The 23,356-nt window shown below is 37.5% G+C and overlaps 1 protein-coding gene across 2 annotated transcripts in view; it reads right to left on the bottom strand.

Annotated features, from left to right (window-relative positions):
• LOC149808417 (ATP-binding cassette sub-family G member 5-like) overlaps nucleotides 1-22,490 on the bottom strand; it is a 30,996-nt gene extending 8,506 nt beyond the window's left edge. Inside the window, exons 1-6 of one of the 2 annotated variants that reach the window (XM_089976954.1) lie at nucleotides 22,348-22,490; nucleotides 18,868-19,121; nucleotides 17,226-17,458; nucleotides 15,045-15,177; nucleotides 14,371-14,640; nucleotides 13,561-13,780 (exon numbers count right to left, since the gene is read on the bottom strand). In XM_089976954.1, the coding sequence (XP_089833080.1) occupies nucleotides 13,561-13,780; nucleotides 14,371-14,640; nucleotides 15,045-15,177; nucleotides 17,226-17,458; nucleotides 18,868-19,090 (1,079 nt within the window). In that variant the 5' untranslated portion in view covers nucleotides 19,091-19,121; nucleotides 22,348-22,490. The remainder of the gene's footprint in view (nucleotides 1-13,560; nucleotides 13,781-14,370; nucleotides 14,641-15,044; nucleotides 15,178-17,225; nucleotides 17,459-18,867; nucleotides 19,122-22,347) is intronic. The other variant, XM_089976962.1, reaches the window with a different exon arrangement.
• Nucleotides 22,491-23,356: the final 866 nt, after the last annotated feature.

The following is a 23,356-nucleotide window of genomic DNA, read 5'->3' as shown; positions in this document are numbered from 1 at the left end:
TGAAACAATGAAGACAAGGTTCCTGTTGTGAATACCTCCTATACTTGGATTGATTTATTATGACTACAACTACGTATGCAGCTGTAACCAGTAATCTTTTTTTTAAAAGATGATGACTTCAGTTGAGCTTTAGCTGATTTCCTTTCGTTTCCGCAAGAATATTTGTGTGGAACAGTAGCACTACCTTTATCTCGTTACCATTGGTGGATGATTTCAGAAAGAGACAGAAGGAAGAATGGAAGAATATTTGCAGCGAGAGAAGGAAGCAGAAGAATCATTTGTTCTACAACAAGAAGAAAAGAATAAAGGAAAGTGATAATAAGAAGAGATGATAACTTTGACATGTATTAGAACTATATGGTCTTAAACTATGTAATAAACAGAAGCAAAACCATTACATTTAGTAAAATTAACAAATAATTTATTTCCCTAAAATACAAGGTAAACACTTGAGAGGAACTTCCAGTATTGGGAAATGAATCCCAAATGATCCTAAACGTAATCTCAAGTCAAAAGTATAGTAAGTTCCGAATGAATTCCAGTAGTATTGAATGTGCTGATGTACCAATAGTGATGAATGTATTGATGCTCCACAATGATATGATATAATCCAGTATGTCGTTGAGTGAATCTTCAGTAATCCCAAAGTAGTGTTTTAGTCCCAAAATGTCAATGAGCACTTTTTAATTCCAGTTAATAGTTTAACTAAATTATTCCTCTCAAATTGATTCAGAACACAAGTAAAATGATTTAACAGACTAATCTTACCATAGGAATGAATAATTTGTTTACAGAGTCCTTTTTATATACATGACCGCTTGACTTAGATCACAACAGCATTCCTGAAAACTAGTGGAAAATTACAAAATATTTTTAAACAAGGTCGCTTCCAGAACATTGCAAACAAGTAAAAAAAAGGTTATGTCGCGAACTCAAGGTTTAGTAAATATTTTAAAAACATGACAACAGTAAGATACGCAAAACCTCTACCCATAACCACGGATAAAGGTTACTCACACAGTTTGAATTAAATATACAAAACAAATGTAAAGGACAGACTCAATGGGTGAAAATGAAACGGCAAGACTGTTACTGGGCATTTTGAAAGAGTTAAAATATCTGAGACAAATAAATCCACTCTCAACACTACTGAGATGCCAGAGCTACCACCAGCAGCAGATACTACTACCTCTACTAAAGCGGCAGCACCAACAGAAGGGAGTATAGGACTTGGCTGTGGAAACGGATTAAGTCATTTAACGTCGATGATGTCAAGTCCATAAGATTTTTTTGTTATTAAAAAACGCCCAACAATCTTATCAAGGGCTTCCTTTACAAAAGAGATACTACTCAATGATTGACAAATTAATTAATACATTTCCTCATAATTCAATAGCGGGTGCATGTGAGTGTGTCAAATTATCTTATCCATACTAGAAAAGAAAACCTCAAGACATAGAGATACGTTTTATTTGGTATATTCTCTTTGAACAAGAATCACAATGAAATATGAAAACACATCACAAAATTAGATTTTCTTTTACTGTACCTCTTTTTTTTATAGAAATGGTTCTTCACTGTCTTCTACTTGTCTTGCAATCTTGCATTTTTTGAGGGGTACTGGTTTTTCTTCTGCTTCTGAAGAACGATCCTCCTCCTGCTTTTTATAAATTCCTTGATGGAAGTATACTTTCGAATTACGAATTACTGTCAGTAAATCTCTGACGAGAAAGGCCACTTACTTGACTCCTCTATCTTCTTCAAAGTTAGAATGCCAAATGAATACATTCATTTAGGCAAGAAACTCTCCATATACAGGGAGTACGTGTCTAAACGTAGTCAAATAAAATTTTTAAATCAATGTGAAACGGTCAACACTACTCGAGCGAGAAACCAGAAGAAGAAGAAGCCAAGAGATGACGAGGACTTTCAGTTTCGCCTCGTATGCTAAGTGAAGTGTTAGCACAGGTAATGTCAGTGATTTCGAAGATGCAAGTTGAGTCTAAACCAACACCCTCTACCTCTAACACAGGACCAAGAGTCAGCAGCCACCAAGAAAAAAGTCATTCAGAAGCTCCCGAAGATTATTTTCACATTCGAGACACGCACAAAGTGACTTCCATAAATTTTAGAATCACAGTTAATACCTACACGGTGAAATTCAAAGAGTCAAAGCCTGAAGTACCATCAGAGAAAGCAGCGTGTTTCATGACATATTTGTGGGATCAGTTGTCATGGACATTTAAAAGACAATGCCAAACTAAAGATGAGGATCGTCAAGAGAGTTTAAAGTCTCCTGCTTGGATCAAGCTTAATACACTGGAAAAATTTATACTTTCAAAAGTCATCAACAAAATTCAACACTTTCAATCCAATGACGACTTTAAGATGGGAAATGGAAAAGCTACTCAGCTCCCCATGCAGTGAACGACGCAAAATATTATTGATGTATGATCTCCCCACTACCAACACATATACAGTGCATTTTTATAGCAGCAATGATCATGTGTTGGGCCTTTGCCATCGTAGTGAGTCAAACGTACGCCGGGTAGAACGATACAGCAGAATAGAAAAGAGCATGATAGAGGATTAGAAATTCGGACCGAACACAACAACTAAGGCAAGAAGAACTACTTTTCAGTAAGCGATCATTTCGAAACAGACAGGGTGTGATAATCCTAATTTGTGTAAACTTTAAGACGGAAATACTATCATCATCAAGGGAATTTATGTGCCATTCATTTTCCAAATAGTCGTAAGATTCCAGAAGGACCTGAAATTTTTACGGCTCTCGTACTCTTGCTGATTTTGCCCAATGGATTTTAGACCCTAGGATCGACACTTGGAACGAGGAGGATATTCGGCGTTACGGTTACTGCCACCGATCTGTTACAGCCATGGCTCACAATTTGTCAGGACACTATGGACAATGAAGAAATAGTATTCATAACAAGGCACCGAATGTCCTTTAGTCACTTTGAATAGAGCCATGTCGATCTGCATGAAAGTGGGACACGTAAAATTTAAAGATTATATGATCTATTTAGTCAAGCCTTTGAGTAGAATGTCTCTAGCGTTTGTAATGACAGAAAGGACCAAAAGTTAATTTCCATACTTTTTCAATACTGAAGCTAATCAAAACGCTGTGCTCACACATTTGCCTGGCCTTTACAATGGCATGCACAAAGAACAATGAGAAACATTCTACGCATGATACCAAACTCACTCTTCAAACACGTTTGACTTTCAGGACAAAATGCTTTAATATTACCGATTTGAAGTAGACATTTTACGCTATTGATGTGGAAAATTTAGACAATTATTTATGGATTATAGATGTATCGATAATTTGAAGGCAGCTTCTACCATTGCTAACGTGTGTAGATCATCCTACCAAAAACGTACAGGCCCGAGAACAAAAAAGCTATCCTACCACCTCCACCCGATCTCTTAGTCAGCCTGCAAAACTTCGCCAAAGCTTTGCGCTGTCTTCATTACTTGTGTGAAAGTGATGACAAATGGATAAAACATGCCAAAAACTGTGAGGGAAACAAATGTGAAAGTCCTTCTGTGAATGGGTGGGATTTATACACCCCCATACAGTGTACGACTTCTAGGAATGTTTATTACACGCAATGCTTCTCTTCTTTACCTCAAGGAAACCGAAAAATCCTTTCTCAGAATTTACCATGGAAGAGTTGTACGAGCGAACATACCAACGACGCCGAAGGTTAGAAACACACGGATACAGAGATATAGAAATGTGGGATAACGATCACGATAGACGTTTCAAACACGATCAAGAGTTATTGCCGAACGATAAGACGTAGTGGATATCGAACCTCTGAATCCACGTGACAGTTTCTTTGGAAAAAGAACAAATGCAATACTTTTGCTGTATGACGTGGACGAATTTCGATGAAGAGAAATCAAATTCATCTATCTGTATTCCTTGTATCCTAAGGTGTTCAAATATGCTCCATATCTGACTGGTTACTGTGAAATGCTGACAGAATACATGTCCATGTAACACATTCGTCAATACGAAAGGTTGATGAAATGCAAAGTCTTACCCACAAGTCAGTTTTACCATCGTCTCTTACCACATCATTGACAAGGAAAACGGATGGTTCCTTTATGCCTTGCGTGTGCTGCTGAAACTTGTAAAGAGGACCAACCTTGTTGCGACAAGGATACAGAATGTGTATTGACAGGATCGTAGGCGAGTCTCAAGTTTTTCATCTGCCGGATCGTGGATATCGCTTCTTAAAAGTATTTGAAATTTGGCACTCTCCTGCCACAAAAATCATCAAAAGGACGACGATTCTAGTCAAGGTATTTTCTCAAGCTACTTAATGGAATTTCTCAAATTGAAAAAAGAAGGTATTGGCTATCCATCTTGGTGTCAGACTCCAAAAGATAAAAGGCGTTCGAAAACGATAGTTTGCTAAAGCCGTATTAAATTCTTTTGTGGGAAAAATTGGTACAACATTAGACATTACCCAAGAGGGAGTGCGTGGTAGATCCAAGTCGCTACTCTGAGCTGGTGGACGAAAAAGGAATACTAGTGAAATATGTGCAGATCGCCGGTGAAGATTTAATCTTGGCAAATTACGAACTAGCGATTAGTACCCCAAGATGCCTTTAGAACTGTCATCATTACAGCGTAAGTGACAGACAATGCCCGTTTAAAACTGTATTCGTATTAGAACTGTTAGGAGAATGAACCCATTACTTTGACACCGACAGTTGTGTGTATGACCATCGTTCAGACAGTCACCACCAAGACATCGGGGCAGTTGCGCACATGGGCTGATGAGTATCCATAATACACTATTTCTTTTTTTTTTTTGTTTAGCTAGCGGTGGCACTAAATATTACAGATCACAATACCAAGACAAATAGGGAAAAATTCATACCTAGTGCAAATTCGGATGACTGACACTCAACTATCGATCGAGTTAAGTGGCCAACTGTGATGTCTTGAAAGAAGCTTTACATTCAAACAATTATAAAACTTCCTTCATTTCCTTTCTTTTAAATAGTAATACACATTAAATCCTTTCAATTTCGTCCTTCTGCCAAATTGATTCGTGCACTGTTTGGCATAAGTTGCAAAAGAAACTGTACAAGTCCGGTTACATTTGTTAGATACCAGTCTCAAAGTGTTACTGTGGGTTGCTTTAACAGTACGTCAATTATTCCAAGGTATCTTTCACATAGCATATAAAATCAAACGCTAAAAAAAATATAAAGGGGCGTTAACACAATTGGCAGATCAAAGAATAGGCATTCAAACCAAAAGCCAAATCCTTTTGAAACCTGGATGAAGTGGTCTTTAGGTAATGTCATTTATTGTCCTCCTTTTAAAATGGGACCCTAATACCAAACTAAAACAGGAAAATGCCAAATCCCCCAAAAGACAGTAGAAAACCCAAACGAGGAGCAATCATGAAGCATGTTCAAACAAACAAAAGAGAAATGCCCCAAGAAGAAAAATCCCAAGAAAAACTGTCCTCCCAGAAAGAGAGGTACTGCTCCTGGGACACCCACGTACTATATAAAAGCACGCCGCTAGGTGTCAGTATCTCTTCCTTAATCTTCTACTTCTCCGTCTTCGCCGATGATGACTTCCAAACCTGATTTAGCATCCATGTTTTCACATTTGCCGAAAATATGGAAGCTTATTTCTTAAGGAACTTCTACATGTCAGGATGCCGCATCTAAAATGTGGCATCTCTTAAGACAAAATTGCAAGTCAGAACAGATGTGTTAGAGAGTTTAGTGGATTTATCTAAACAAGAGCCGTCACGATTTAGTCCGTTGAAAACACAAACACATCATTGTCGAGTGCTGCCTCTAGTGCAGTTGATACGGCGTGCTGATAATCATTAAAGATTAATTCCGGTATTAAAACCAAACGTAAAAAAGTTTCACTTCAATGTTTCTTGCTTCTGAAACAAACGTTGCCACCATAAAGTGCACACCGCTACAACCCTACACTTGTCGTACCAAGAGACGACGTTTCTCCATAAAAGGATAATGAAACAGACCACCTCTTCATTTTGCTAATCATTGGGATGTTTTGTCTGCACCGATTAAATCCAAAACTCCAATACGAAAATAAATCGTTCAAAAAGCACCCTAAGAAATCATCGATACCATGTGTAAATGTTGTTTGAATGTCTTGATCGAACTGTACTTTTTTCCAAAGTACAGAAATATCCAATAGGAAAATATCGGAATATTTCTCGCCAAATGGTGAAAAAGAAATAACCCATCATTTAAAACTTCTAGTTAAACGAGGGTTTCTAACCATACTGATGAGAACATCTTTAAAAGTGGCTGCTCATTTATTACAACTGACTGTATGACTTCCTTTAGGAGGACCCATATGTAAGAAAGGAACAATGAAGATAAAAAGAGAACCCTTTTCTAGAAAGACATCACACATGTGCCTTTGAATCTTATGGAAGGAGAAAAAAGTCACTTTAGTTCCACACAAACGTTGGAAGGAATTCCATCGATGATACAAATAAAGGGATACCTCGTTTACTTCGGAATCCTAATATTAACGAGAGTTCGCAATTACAATAAGAATTACAATCGTCCCTTGGTGCAACAAATGTCAGAACCAGAAAATAAATCGCTACTGTATGATTAAGTATTTTAACGTATACAACTCTTTCACCGGAAAACTTTAGAAGAAATATCTAAAGCTACTATGACATATTTCAAAATAATCATGAAAAGCGAAAACAAAGTCACCAAAGCGGACACGGTGACAAGGATGGAAGAGGTAGACAAAAGGGTGGTGTTTCAAACTCCGTCAGCTTCAATAGCAAGTCGGATTTACGTTTCCATATTGACACTTTCCGTCATTCCCAAAGAAGAAGAAATAAAAGCTTGGGAAAAAAAGGTGATGGCAATACTGTTTTCAGCAGAAAACAAAGAAGGGAAGGCGGAAGTGAAAAAGACAGCAACAAAAATGTAGCTACTCAATAACCTGCTTATACTAATATTTCTCGTTTTAACTCGTCAAACATCGTCCAAACCAACATGAAACGAGTGGTATAGAACAGTGAGCGAATTCTTAAGACTGCAAGACTGTCATGAAAAGCGAACCCAAAGCCATCAAGAGAGACATAGCCACAGGAGAAAGAAAGAGACGCACGAGAAGTGTTCAAACTCTGTCTGCTCTGATACCGTGTCAGATTGCAGGTTCTTCGTTGCCGCTGTATCCTACTCCCAAACAAAAAGCTTGGGTCAATATGATGATGTCGATGCCTTCTTCAGCAGAAGGAAAAATAATTGAAGGGAAGATAGAATTGAAAAAGTCATTAACTCACAACCGGCTCTTTACTCCTAATTTTCGTCGGACACGTCATACCTCGTCCAAACAATACTACACGAATCTGTCGAAAAATGGATCACTTATTGAGGATCAGCACTAGCAACAAGTACAGTTAACCCCATCACAGAGACACATTTAGCCAGCATTTGTTATAATCCTGTACATGCTGTTGGTTAAGGAGTTAAACATTTCATCATACTGCTACCACTAAGTTTTAAAAAAAAAGTAAGTTAGCCAGATGTGTCACAGTGATTACAAGAACAATCAAATTACACGTTATGCAAACCAATTCGACGAAACTTTTCATTAATTCGAACTAAAAAAAGCATCGATGATCAGTGATTGACGGCAAGCAGACTTATCTAATGTTTTCTCATCGGGAAGAAAGCAATCGTGGTTACAAACATTTTTTGAGTATCATTGACATATTTTCAAATGCACCTTAGGTTGTTCCTCTGAGCTCTAAAACAATTTCCAAATTAATGCAAGCTTTTAATCTGCTTGAGAAGCGAAGTAAGAAACAAACAAACAAACCGAATTTCTGAAACAAGCTTTTCAAAAAGAAATGAAAAAATACACATTGATTTTTTCAACACTGAAATTGTTGAACTTCGATCATGCGGCGTAGAAATTTTTCAGAAAACTTTAAAATAAAGTATTTGGAACTATTTTTAGACATCAACACACTCAAATATATCGATGTGTTACCTCGGCTTGTCAAAGCTTACAGTTAACACTGGTCAACAGTGAAATCATTACTGACTTGAAAAGGCCCTAATCTGTAGTATTTTGGTGTGCCGAACACGAATATAACCGTGAAAAATTTGTATTGGCTCTCGTTTTGAAGATATTCATATACCTCATTTTCTATGTTTCACTGTGTAAATTTCTCCAGTAGGACTGCAGCAACATCCGGAATAATGATGTAACATTGCATAATACCATCATGCTCACATCATCCACAGTTGATTGCATCATTTTCTGATGCAATGCAATACTAATGCCATGCGGCTGCTGAAGTAAGTTGACGTCAGCAGTGTACTATACATGTGTAGGCCTATTATACTAATGCCAGGCGGCTGCTGAAGCTGACGTAAGCAGTGTACTATATAAAGCCCAATCAGATAGGTTCAGCATTTAAAATATTTTAGACGTTGTGCGAGACAGTTCAAGCTACTGTTACATAAAACTTATTATTTTATCCATTTACGTACAATAAAGAACAGTAATGCCTCGAAAGTGTGTTAATACCGCGGACAATTTTTGCTATATTTGTGGGGAAGTGACATTTGCCAACCAGAAGAAAAGTATCAATTCTCAAGTGAAGAAGGCATATCATCTTTACTTCGGATGCAAGGTTGGTGACCAAGACAAGCCTTGGGCTCCGCATATATGCTGTGCTACATGTACAACACAGCTTTCACAGTGGTTGAATTGCAAAAGGTCATCAATGCCGTTTGCAGTCCCAGTGGTGTGGAGAGAGCCAAGCAACCACCTAAATGACTGTTACTTCTGCTTGGTTCCTCCTCTTTCCGGCGGAATAACGAAGCGAAAGAAGTCGAGAATAGTCTACCCAAACATTCCGTCTGCATTGAGACCAGTTCCACATGGTGAGGGACTTCCTATTCCAGAACCTCCAGCAGAATATTCTCTTGATTCATCTGACGAAGACAAAGGTGAGTCGACCTGTTCTTCTCCTGGTCCATCAGCATGCAGTGATCCAGATTTTCACTGTGGTGCATCATCAACCCCACACAGAATAACACAGGAAGAACTAAATGACCTGATTCGTGATTTGGACTTATCAAAGAACAAGGCAGAATTGCTAGGATCAAGACTCCAACAATGGAATCTTCTAGAAGAAGATGTCACAATTACTGCATATCGAAAGCGCCACCAGCAATTGGAGCCTTTCTTCAGAAAGGAAAGTAATCTGATATTCTGTTCCGATATTGAGGGCCTCATGAATGCTTTAAAAATCACTCATGACCCACAAGAATGGAGACTATTTGTGGACTCTTCGAAACTGAGTCTCAAGGCTGTGCTTTTGCACAATGGAAACATTCTTCCATCTATTCCAGTAGCGTATGCTGTCCACATGAAAGAGACATACGATAACTTAAGGCAGCTACTGAATTCCATTGAGTATAACAAGTACAGCTGGCACCTCTGTGGTGATTTGAAGGTAGTTGCCATTTTAATGGGACTGCAGCAAGGATATACAAAATACATGTGTTTCTTATGCGAGTGGGATAGCCGAGCAAGGGAAATGCACTACATGAGGAAGGAATGGACTCACAGGCAGAATGTAGCCATTGGAGAGAAGAATATCCAACACCCAGCTCTGGTTGAGGCTCAGAAAATCTTGCTACCACCCCTTCACATCAAACTAGGTTTGATGAAGAACTTCGTGAAAGCCATTGACCGGACTTTGCCAGCATTCCGATACCTGCATGAAAAATTCCCTCGACTCAGCGAAGCAAAGATTAAAGAGAGAGTTTTTGTGGGTCCTCAGATTCGAGAGCTTTTCAAAGATGACCGGTTCAACAACTTGCTGGAAGGTGACGCGAAACAAGCATGGAATGCTTTTCGCCTAGTTTCTACAAACTTCCTCGGAAATGTTAGGGCAGAAAACTATAAGGAACTAGTAGAAGACATGTTGATGAAGTATAAGAAACTTGGCTGCAATATGTCTCTAAAGATTCACTTCCTTCATTCCCATTTGGATTTCTTTCCTAGCAACTGTGGTATTGTTAGTGATGAACACGGCGAACGTTTTCATCAAGATATCGCAACAATGGAACAAAGATACCAGGGAAAATGGTCCACTACAATGCTGGCTGACTACTGCTGGACACTCCTCAGAGATACTCCCGAACAGCTGTACAAGAGACAGGCGAAGAAATCTAAGATGTAGTCAATGACTTGATTTTTTATAGGTAGGCTATTACAGTTGACCTTTTACTATTGGAATGCATTTCGTTATGTAAACATTAATTTCTTGCAGATTACAAAAAATCTAGAGCCAATTTTGCAATTTGACTGTCATATTCGTGTTCAGCACATAAAAATTGATAAGAATTGACTAATTTTATTTCAGTAACATGACTTTTGTAAAAATTTGTTGTCCAGTGTAATCGTACCATCAAACCGTCGGATCTGTACCCTAAGAAGTGGTCCCTAAAATCGAAGTAATGTGTTTGATCGACATTCTGTTTGGAATGGCACCTACCACCCAAAAGGGTAGTGTTAAAGACTGGAGATAGAATTAGCACTGTAAAAAGACCAAACGCATTTTTGACAAAGTTTATTTATAATATGAACACCTCATACCCTTGTGCTATAAATTTCTCAGCCTCAATAATATTTGGGATATGTAAGGAAAATGAAACGGATAGTCTATCTTAAGTTTGCGTTGTTTTTCTTGGTTTTGTATTATGTATTAAGAATACGTCTGTGACTCTACTTTGAAGGGATATTTTCCTTCAAGTCCGTACTTATATCACATAAAGCAGTGTGTTCACCAGTCATGCCATTCACCGCCTATTCAGAAACAATTAGAAAAAAGACTGACAACATCTCAACATTGTGATGTAGGGAATTTGAGGGAAGCCACCAGTTTGATGGAGAGGGTGGAATACCTCCAAGACGAGACAGAGAAAACAGGATGTTACCCTAACCAAGTCATGACCGCAAGGAGCTAATCTCACAACAGCTAAGAGGTTTGTAAGAGAAGTAATGGCGAACATTAAGGCCATCTGGGTAGGGAAAAGAGAGAAAATGATAAAATAATAAAAGAGAGGGAATATCAGCGACTCAGTGCAAACTGGATGACGGTACATCACAAAAAATGCACCGGCTTGGACAAAGGTTGGATCATGATAAAAAGAAGTAAGCCAATGAAATTACCATTCAGTTGGTGGTCTCCACCAAAACATCTTTGCGTAAACAATATGCAGCCTGCATGCCAGACCAGGGATGTTTAACCACTAAGGGAGAGGAGTAACAGAAAACAAACGGCCCTTTTCAGGGCAATCCAGATCTCTAGAAAATATACATACTAATCATAATCGCCAATACTTGTATGTATGTATGTATGTATGTATGTATGTATGTATGTATGTATGTATGTATGTATGTATGTATGTATCGTACAACAGCCATTTACGGCATCAATTGTGTTTATATAATATGAAAGGGTATATCACTGTGTCTATAAACACTTCCAACATTTGTATGTGATAATATGTTTGTGTACAAGTGTGTATATAAACACTCGCATCATTTTTGTTGGAGTGTACGGGCTGCTGGATATTAGGATTATGTGTTTTGTAAACAAAAAACTCGTCCTGCATTACAGATGAAACAAATTAACATTTAACTTTGCCTTATGTCCCAGACTACCTCCCAATGTTAAATTCCACTTATGGTCCAGAATTGTTCTTAATATGAACTTATGTGCTAATTTTAATTTCCCTCTTGACTCAGACTGTCTCTAGATTTCTGAGGCAGCCTAAGGCATAGATAAATCCTACGTTCGTTCCTTTTCTGCCCCAAACTGTCTCTCCATATTAAAGTTCTCTTACGACCCAGGGTGGCTCTTAATGAAAACCTATGGACAGTTTTAGCATTACATTTCCCTTACGCCCCAGAGTGGCTCGTAATGAAAACCTATGGACAGTTTTAGCATTAGATTTCCCATACGAACAAGGATGGCTCTTAATAAAAACCTATGGACAGTTTTAGCATTAGATTTCCCTTACGACCCAGAGTGGCTCTTAATGAAAACTCACGTCGTAATTTTAAGTCCTATATTGCCCCAGAGAGGCCCATACTACTGCATGTGCTCCTGAAATGTACCAAAAGATAGTGTAAAGTTGTGAATTCATCTATACCATACTTCACGACAGGATATGCATTGATTATCAGAGGAGGAACACACAACGACACCAGTCTAGAGTGTTCAAGTTACGCACAAAACAGTATTGAAGCTAAAGTTCGACAGCTGCAAGCGGAATATATCGGACACTGCGTTATGGCCCATGCATCGTCTTTGTGTGGAGTCCGTCCAACATAAATTAAGGTAGAAGCACTATGTTTCCAGGGACCACACTCATCGCATGGCTAAACTTTCGTCCTAATATGACTAATAGAGTAGAAGCTTCAAGACCGAGGCAGCCAAGTGGAAAACATTTGAGAAGATTGCGGTTTGAGAAGTTTACTTCTGTGCTGACTTCAGACTACAATTATCCCCAGTCCCCCGCCTTGAGGGTAAACAAAATCAGGAAGATATTGCGAAGAAATAGTGCCTTTTCCATGGTTAGCCAGTGACGTATGTGGTGAAATTATTTAATGTAAAAGTTATGTCAAGGTAGGCGTGAAACATTATGAAATTGTATATAAAGTTGCATTCGCTTGTTGTATAATGAAACCAGCAAGAAGTAAAATGTCCCTGTTTTCATGGTCATGCTGACGAAATTTAGTCAATTCGACAGATTGTTTACATTAGTCATATACATAGAGAAGCAGCTCAACACACGATGAAACCTTCTAGAATTTATTGAACTAAGGATGGCTAATGTGTAGCCGACTTTTTGAGGTACACGAATATAGAAGTGTTATTATCCTGTACATAAGTTTATTTTAGTTACATTCCATTTTATTATTTAATAACATCGCAAATTAGTAAACTGTACATTAGTTTCTAGTTCTAATGACAGAAGAATAGGTAGAAGTAATTTATTTTAAATTCGTTCGAATAGTACAGGCATGGGTTATTTATTACAATAGATTGAAATATAAGTATTGCACAATTCCCTCATCATCCCATAATAACTTAATCCCGTGTACACTTCCGCAGTGTAGTTGATTAAAAGTAGTTTGTTTCCTTCAGTAGTGTCCTGCGTATTGAATTCGTAAAATCTAATTTGATCTTAATGTTGTATTTGATTGATAACACTTCAGCGCCAACTTAAACTCACGCGTTTACGCACAATGCATGAGAGAGATTGGTTGTCGTGTGATACGGTTGTCGTGTAAACACTTTGCTGGATTAAACCAATATATATATATATATATATATATATATATATATATATATATATATATATATATATATATATATATATATATATATTCAGATGCTAATTAAACCGAAATATAACGGTAAATATTACTCGATAAGTACGGTAATCGGTAGTGTATACCTGAGAATAGTGTAGAATACTCTGAGTTTACCAGGTCCAAAGATCCGCTTGCTGCTCAATAGTTGTCTCCCCCTAGATGGCTGTAGCGTGTCCTCTGTTGCTGTCTGTACCGCCTCGACATGGATACCTGATGCCAGGAAGGACCGTATGAAGTGTTGTTGTCTTTCTGTTGTCGTCTTCTCTAGATTCGGATCTCGCCGGTCTATACTGGACATGTCAACTGAAGGATGTTAAAGCAATGCAAACCTATGGTAATTACAGCAAAGCTTGCATAACGCTTTTCATTGCATGATACCCTGTCTGAAGTGGGCATATACTTGGAAAGACATTTGCAGCTCTTACTTAACACGTGACTGAGCTGGATCTTTATTAGGATGTCCTGACACTGGGCATCTGCTAAATCTATCGATATATGAGTACTGCATGCAGTATACTTTTACAACCGTTTACCTCGTATACGACTGGCCAAAAAATCCCCCAGGATCCTTACGCGGCATTCTCCTGCTGACTTTAATTAATATGACAATTCAAAAAAGGGAGTTTGGGAGAGAGAAAACTTTACAAAGGACCATATTCAGTAACACTAAGAACCATCTAAATATTGTTATGGAAAAACCCTGTTGCCACCCAGTTATAAATCTGTGGGATAGTTAAATAAAGAATGGGACTCGTCTTTTATGACATATCGTTCACCAGCGTCAATAAAACATCTAGGATGCATTAGGTCACTATTTAAAATTGATATACGACAAAAGAGGATATTGAGGGAGAGGGCATTATCAGGCAAAATTAAGAAAAACAATACATTACCGTAATAATCCAGCGGATTCATATAGTGTGGACATGGATATCCAAGCTTTGAAAAATAAGGGACTAATTCGTTGGCTCCACCACAGAAGGTCAGTTCTCCGCTGGTCAAAATGGCCACCTGGTCTAATAACTTGAAAATATCGGAACTTGGCTGATGTATAGTCAGTAGGACAATCTTCCCTTTGTGCGCCATGTCTGCAAGACTTTTCACCAGATGACGCGCTGTATGGCTATCTAGCCCAGATGTTGGCTCATCGAGCAATACCATATCTGAATAACATTCGAATGGTTTCACATACGAAACAATGTCTAAAATACAATGCAATTTATGAACTTCTATTATATCCATTCTATATCTATTATATCTATATTGTCCTTATCATAATTTGTAGCAGCTTATTTCGAGTTACCTTTATCTACGATAAGATGGAGATACTTTTTTCAGTACCGCCACCATATAGGAATCCTTGACTATGTTTGAGGAATTCTTGTTCTTTCCCCTATTGTGCAATATATATTCATTTCATATTCAGTCATGATATCAACAACATTATAATTACTTAGTTCAGTACAACATATACGATTATGAATCCACATTCTTCATCGGATATACACCCGTACGTGTCGCAAAGTTTTACAGTGACTCTTTATAAGCAACGTTATGCTGGGTGTACCTGGATTTTGAAGAAGCTGTATAGCTATGGTAACTCTTCTACGTTCACCACCTGAGATTCCCCGAATGATTTGACCTCCGACCCGTGAGTCAGCAACATTCTTCAGCCCCATTTCCATAATCACAGTCTGCACCTAGTATAAAGTAATTACATACTATTTTTCAGTCTGATTTATTATTTTTGTACGCTTTTTTATGTTGTGTGCCAATATATATCCTGATACCAACTGATCAAATTATTTCTTAAAATTACTTCATCATTTATCTCTGTGATGAACTGAGAATCTAGCAATGACGAGACAATGACGACCAAGGACATATATGTTTCTTGTCTGAGAGTGAAACACATAGAATCACAGTCGAATAATGGATCTACACTGTTTGTTCAAGCAACCACTTAACGGAGCCTCCAATATGAAATTGACTCTAATGACGAGACGAGTAACGGTTCTCATACATATCCAATTTGTACACTTGTCTTTGCAATAACAAGGGCTTTCTCGTACACATTCAATTTGTACACTTGTCTTTGCAATGACAAGGGCTTTCTCGTACAAATTCAATTTGTACACTTGTCTTTGCAATGACAAGGGCTTTCTCGTACAAATTCAATTTGTACACTTGGCTTTGCAATAACACGGGCTTTCTCGTACACATTCAATTTGTACACTTGTTTTTGCAATGACAAGGGCTTTCTCGTACACATTCAATTTGTACACTTGTCTTTGCAATGACAAGGGCTTTCTCGTACACATTCAATTTGTACACTTGGCTTTGCAATAACAAGGGCTTTCTCATACACATTCAATTTGTACACTTGGCTTTGCAATAACAAGGGGTTTCTCGTACACATTCAATCTGTACACTTGGCCCTGCAATAACAAGGGTTTTCTCGTACACATTCAATTTGTACACTTGTCTTTGCAATGACAGGGGCTTTCTCATACACATTTAATTTGTACACTTGGCTTTGCAATGACACGGGCTTTCTCGTATACATTAAATTTGTACACTTGGCTTTGCAATAACAAGGGCTTTCTCATACACATTCAATTTGTACACTTGTCTTTGCAATAACAAGGGCTTTCTCGTACACATTCAATTTGTACACTTGTCTTTGCAATGACAAGGCTTTCTCGTACACATTCAATTTGTACACTTGTCTTTGCAATGACAGGGGTTTTCTCATACACATTCAATTTGTACACTTGGCTTTGCAATAACACGGGCTTTCTCATGCACATTCAATTTGTACACTTGGCTTTGCAATAACACGGGCTTTCTCGTACACATTCAGTTTGGACACTTGGCTTTGCAATAACAAGGGCTTTCTCATGCACATTCAATTTGTACACTTGGCTTTGCAATAACACGGGCTTTCTCGTACACATTCAATTTGTACACTTGTCTTTGCAATAACAAGGGCTTTCTCATACACATTCAATTTGTACACTTACCATTACAATAACAAGGGCTTTCTCGTACATATTCAATCTGTACACTTGGCTTTGCAATAACAAGGGCTTTCTTATATACATTCAGTCTGTACACTTGTCTTTGCAATAACAACGGCTTAATTTTAATTATTTGGACTGGATACATTAGCTTTACTAAAACAAAATTGTGATGGAAATTGCTGCTTGCATTCGTCTTTAAAGATGTCTGCTTTGAAGAAAAATGTGAGATCAAGGAAAGACAATTTTTTCCTATATTTTGTATATAAATTATTTCTGATTTTATTTTAAATTACAAGAAACAAGAAAAATAAAGTAAAATTACTGTTTTAATTTTGAATGAAATAAAGTATAAAATATCATTTGGTTGAGTTTTGTGTTGTATGTTAATGCGTGTTTCCCCCAACTTCAAAACATTGTTTATCTTAAAGCACAGGAAGTACATCCACAATATTTCGTCCCAAAAATATAACAGTAAACCTCTTTAATGTCGACGACGAACGAATTATCGGGGTTACGGGCGCTGCTATACACGAAAAATTACTTTTATTTATAAAGATAAACAAGAATTACAAATTTGTAATGCGTATATGGGCACTTCTTTTAACGTCTCTCACTTTTTTTATATCTCTATTTAAAAAAGCAAAAACAAAGTGATACCGCAATGTTTAAATACTTCAGTAGCTTTGTTTCATTGCCAGGTAACTGTCCTTTGCGCATATCAATACCTTTTCCTTGATATCAGAGTTTGAAGTATTCCCCGGTAGTTTCAGTCTGGCTGTGTACAGAAGAGTCTCTCTAACAGTCAAATTTGGGAGGAGTCTATCAGCCTGCATTACATAGGAGGCGTGGTCTTGAATGATTGCCTTGGTAACTTCGTGGTTATTATAATACACTTTCCCAGTCACGCGCCCTGAAGACCGGCATGATATCACATCTAATAAAGAGGTCTTGCCGGAACCTTTAGGGTAAAGAAATTTGTTATTCATTTAATCCTATTAAAACAAATATTTCAGATAGTTACAGCTAAATGGTAAGGAAATGGTATCTTTTTAATGCGCATTTCTGACCGAGAGGACGGTTTTCGAACCCAAAATTCTGACTGAACAAGACCGATCCAATATTTTATATCTGGCGTAAATTATATCTGATTTTTGTCTGAATGAAAATGAAAGTGAAATTGTAGCTTTATTTTTAACTAAACAGAAGCATCAAAACTCATTTTATTCAAGTTTAATTTTATGGGTTAGGTGTCCCGACTTTAAAACATGATTCACTGTGGAACATAAAGGAACACTCCGCATATTTTTCGACCAAAGAATCTTACAATAAATACTTTTATTTAGAAGCCAAATCACTCCGGTGATGTATACAAAAATCAACCAGAATTAAAATCGTTTTCCTTGTTATGCTCGGTTTCATGGTAAGAGTGATTTGACGGTATGATACAGATGAACTGTATTTTTACTTACTAGTTTAACCTGTCGCTCTCTTGTTAGTTCGTTTAGCATCTGTTTTCTTTGAGAAATATTGTGAACTGCTTTATCGATGACGATTTCTTAAAAAAATCTCGATTACATCGCCAAGACATATCCTTTATAACAGGCAAAGCCACTGTTTTGTCGATATACTACAAAACATGCCTTATTCCATAAATGTATTGTCTAACTTTCCAAAACATTTCGGCTGCTTATGACATCAAGTTTATGTTAGTACTTAATGCATCAACTATGTTTCAAACGGTTACTCGGGGTTCCCTCTTTAAACCGCATTCAGGACTTCTCAAGGAGCGGGCCTTTATCTTTTGCATCTGAATTCCTTTTTACTGGTATTTCTACGACTAATTTCATAAAAATTCCAACAGCTCTCAGCCTAACTCGGTATAGATTATTATGATGTGACATCGTTTCCTCAGCCTAACTCGGTATAGATTATTATAATGTGACATCGTTTCCTCGGCCTAACTCGGTATAGATTATTATGATGTGACATCGTTTCCTCAGCCTAACTCGGTATAGATTATTATGACGTGACATCGTTTCTCATGTACATATTCTATTAAATGTAGATGTGCGTTTTGGAAGGTGTTATGACTTCTTCTGTTGCGACACTGTTATCACCCTTCAAAGCTCAATATTTGTTGGTGATGTTTTTTTAATCGCTTGTAGTTTCATACTGATTAATTTATTCGATATTGGACAGATTTCATTAAGTTAATTGAAAGGCTGAGCCATTTAATCTAAAATATTAGTTGATTGGGTTTTGTTTATTCTATATTATAGTAATTTGCGTACGTGTAAATAACTACGACAACAGTATAGAAAGAAGTATGAAAAACAGTCTAAAGAAATTTATACATGATATACAAACCTGAATTTCCCAGCAACGCTGTAATCTGTCCACTCTTCAAATGCATAGTAATTTGACTGAGGACAGTCTTGTATATTACTGGTCTTAGACACGCCCCCTTCCACCATGGGTCCGCCCACTGCTTGACAACATACGACACTTGCAGTAAGCTCAGTGTCTTCGTTTCATCTAATTCCTGCTGTACAACATCGACTTGATTCTTGGAGAACACAACTACGTCCATGACTTAATGCACTTCTGATGTGGTGTCAGCTCTAGAACAACATCAAAAGAATATAACACTTGAAAGACAGGAAAAACTAACTGAAATCCTAAATAACTCAGTATAGCTTATTTCTGCTTCATTCAGCCCCTCTCTCAGCTGTCTCTCACCCACCCACCCCCAGTAAGGACCAAATCTACACTTTTTAAAAGCCCATCATTGTTATGTTATGGTGTTGTACGTCCGTCTGCCTATTACTAGTTTCGTTTCCGCACACTGTCAAGTTATCAAACGTCTACAGTAACCGAACTTTTGAGGAAAGCATAAACTTGAGTTAAGAAGGAAGCTTGTCGAATTTCGAGTCAAGCAGTCAAAGGTCACAGTCACTGTGATTGGAAGAATCAAATGGTTACCATGCAGTTATACTAGTTTTGCATCACAAACTTTGTGGATGGCTTGAACTTGGGGTAGGAATGAAAGCTATTGATTTGGAGGTCAAAAGATCAAGGTCATTATAACTGAAATTTGAAAAATAAGGTTAGTTCTAGACTGCAGACCTTGACCAACGTTTGTGAAGGGCTTGCACTTATGGCAAGGAAGGGTCTTCTTGATTTTGAGGTCAAATTGTCAAAGGTCAATTCAACTTGGGTCTAAGAAACATGGGGTTTAAGAATAACATTGATCAGGTTTTGTGGATGGCTTGCACCTGGGGTATTAAAGAAACATAGGTTCTGGGGTATAACCGTCAGATGTGAAGGCTATGATAAGTCTAGTAGGAAACTAATGGGTTTTCTGCACAGTAAATTTACTTTGAACAAATGTTAAAGTCACTGAGATCCGATGTTCAATAGCAGAGCTGGGTAGCACGACAAGTTTTGTACCGTGGTATAGAGCGGTATTTTTGAACGTACCACGATATGTACCATGGTATATCACAATTATAATAGGGACCAGCAATTTAATTTTATGGAGCAGGGATCTGGAATTTTTTCCCACGTTTCCTGCTGTCGCAAAGCGGGAAAATATCTTGATCTGATTTAAAGCAAACTGACACGACATTATATCCATTATATTATTTAGAAAAAGTTAATTATTTTGGACTGAAAGAAAATAAAATATCTCGGTTCGAAAAAAATCGCAGCCCCAACCTCACCACCCGAAATGGACAGTATATTATAGCAGATGAATTTGATATATATTTGTATGTTAATTGTTTCATAAGTTGTCATCTAAAAATTGTACCTAAAGTGGGATCATTAAGTTTACACTATAGTCAATACCCTGTGCAAGACACTATTCTGAAATAGTACAGTAACAAGACTACTAGGGAATTTCCCTACATTCCTTAATGACGGAAATTACCGAACTACCGGTACAGTGAAAAACGTACCGTGGTAAATACCACCGGAAATAAATACCGCGGTAAACTAGTATACGGGTAATACCACGCACCTCTAGTCAATAGTCTCCAAAACCAGCCACGACATGCTAGCGCCTCCATAGAAGACTAACAAATACGGAGCGCAATACAAGGTGCTTTCGTTTTTATTTGGTCCTAACATGTCAATGTCTCTAACGGAGTAAAGTTATGCCTATTTACACGAATTTAAAGGGGATGGGTTGGAAGTGTAAACTAACCTCCTCCTTCTCCCTCATATATATATATATATATATATATATATATATATATATATATATATATATATATATATATATATATATATATATATATATATATAATGTGTTCATAGATTTCAAAAAGGCCTTTGACACAGTGTGTCACGAAGCATTGTGGGCCACAGTGAAGAAGTACAACATGGGTCAAAAGTTGACCAATACCATCAAGCAGCTGTACGCCAAGGCTACCAGTGCAGTAATTGCCCAAGGTTCTGTGGGGAACTGGTTTCAGACAACAGTCGGAGTGCATCAAGGCTGTCTCCTGTCACCCGCGCTTTTCAACATCTACTTAGAGCGCATCATGAGCGAAGCCCTGGAAAACCACTGTGGGACAGTCAGCATTGGAAGGCGTAACATCACCAACCTCCGCTTTGCAGACGATATTGATGGGCTGGCAGGCAGTGAAGACGAGCTTGCCACCTTAGTGAAGAAAATGGATGAAACATCTTCCAGATTTGGCATGGAGATAAGCGCTGAGAAGACAAAGCTGATGACAAATAGTGGCAAACAAATCTCAGCCAAGATTAAAGTCAGAGGACATGAACTGGAAATAGTGAGCTGTTTCAAATATCTTGGTTCCATAATCACCGAAAAGGGATCAAGAGCAGAAATTTTGTCAAGAGCAGCACAAACAACGGCATCTATGTCAAAGCTAAGACCCATCTGGTGAGACAAGAATATCTGTCTGAAAACTAAAATCAGACTATTTCGAGCACTAGTCATCTCAATCTTTTTGTACTCATGTGAGGCCTGGACCCTGACAGCAGAATTACAACGAAGAATCCAGGCACTTGAAATGAGTTGTTACAGAACCATCCTTGGCATATCTTACATGGACCACATCACAAATGAAGAAGTGCGTAACACCATCAGGCGCGAAGTAGGCCAATATGAGGACCTCCTCAACACCGTCAAAAAGAGAAAGCTGAAATGGTATGGCCATGTCACTAGAGCCAACAGTCTATCCACAACAGTCCTGCAGGGCAGCGTCCAGCGTGGCAGAAGGATAGGTAGACAGAGAAAAAAGTGGACTGACAACATTACAGAATGGACCAGGAAAAGTTTTGCGGAGACACAGGCATTGGCACATGATCGAGACAAGTGGAGGGAACTGGTCATATGTTCAGCAGCACAGCGCCTCGAAGACCACACTAGGTCATGAGACTGATACTGATGATGATGATGATGATGATGATGATGATGATATATATATATATATATATATATATATATATATATATATATATATATATATATATATATATATAATTTAAAAGAAAAAAAATTATGTTTCCTTAAACATTGCAATAGGCTTTTCTTTCATTCAAAAAGAACAGCTACGCATTATTTTTAACATATACCTGTTGTTGACAATTTTATGTATATGTTCGACCCAGAAAGATTTATTTTGTAACTTTATGTGAACTTTCTTATTTTATTTTCAAAAGTCTCAATGGTTTCAAAAATCTAAAGAAGGTTAATCAAGAATGTATAGTATTTGTAATGATACACAACAAATGCATTGATAACAAAAACTTGTACTAAGAACTAAGAAATTATACCAATAGAAATACCTACTTTTAACTTGAAAGTATACTTACGTACATATAATTAGATCCTTTAATTATGTTCATAATATCCTTTGACAAATCAGGGACACATTGCAATATATCTTCATACCGAAAGAAACGGTACGGGTCAGAATGTATATGTACCGTTGAATATCGATCATATGCTAGATAAACCCCAGACGTACCCATGTAGACAAATATGTTATTTGCTAGATAAACCTCTGACGTACTCATGTTGTAGATAACAAAATCCGACAAGGTGAACCACCGGGTTAAGTTCTGAATTTCAAAAATTGTGTCGTCCGCTTGTACTTGAAATATGATTGGGCTTAAATCACTGTTCGCATACTAAGATGACCTTGTTTCAGCTGAATTCCAATCCCAAATCCAATTCCTTTCATTATAACCAAGGTCACCAACACACTCAATCAACAATTAATTGGTGAACCAATGTTCTGGTCACAACGCTAAAACATGACCCTGGGAAAGACTCACAAAGCCAAAAATATGCCCATGGGAAAGGGACACAGGGCCAAAATATGTCCAGAATTCCATTTTCATGTGTTGTATCAAAAATGCTTGTCCTTAAAGTTATATTTTATAGGTCGGGATTTTAGATTGTATCAGTTGAATCAAACAGTATTGGTTGAAAGTTATATTTTCTATGTCGAGGTTTTAGATTGTGTCGTTTGAATTACACGGCGGTGGTTGAAATTTCATTGGCATACGTCAAGAATTCTTAATTTACGTATCGGTTCAAAGAGTTTACGTTGAAAGTTCCATTTTATATGTTGAGTATTTACATTTCATCTGTTGAATGGCACAGCGCTGATTGAAAATTCGATATCCAATGTCGACTTTTTGGATTGTATTTTCTGAATTACATGGCGGTTGATGAAATTTTAATGTCATATGTCGAGAGTTTCAATTTAACATGTTGAATCACATTGATTGAACTGAAAGTTCAGTTTTGGATGTTGAGTTTTCAGATTGTACCTGTTGAATTACACAGCGGTGATTGGACATTTTATTGTGCTTG

The sequence above is a fragment of the Sinohyriopsis cumingii genome, chromosome 1, assembly GCF_028554795.1.
Source record: "Sinohyriopsis cumingii isolate HCF-2022 chromosome 1, ASM2855479v2, whole genome shotgun sequence".
NCBI lineage: Eukaryota > Metazoa > Mollusca > Bivalvia > Unionida > Unionidae > Sinohyriopsis > Sinohyriopsis cumingii.
The sequence above is the reverse complement of the archived record's forward strand: the minus strand, read 5'-3'. Positions and strand labels throughout refer to the sequence as shown.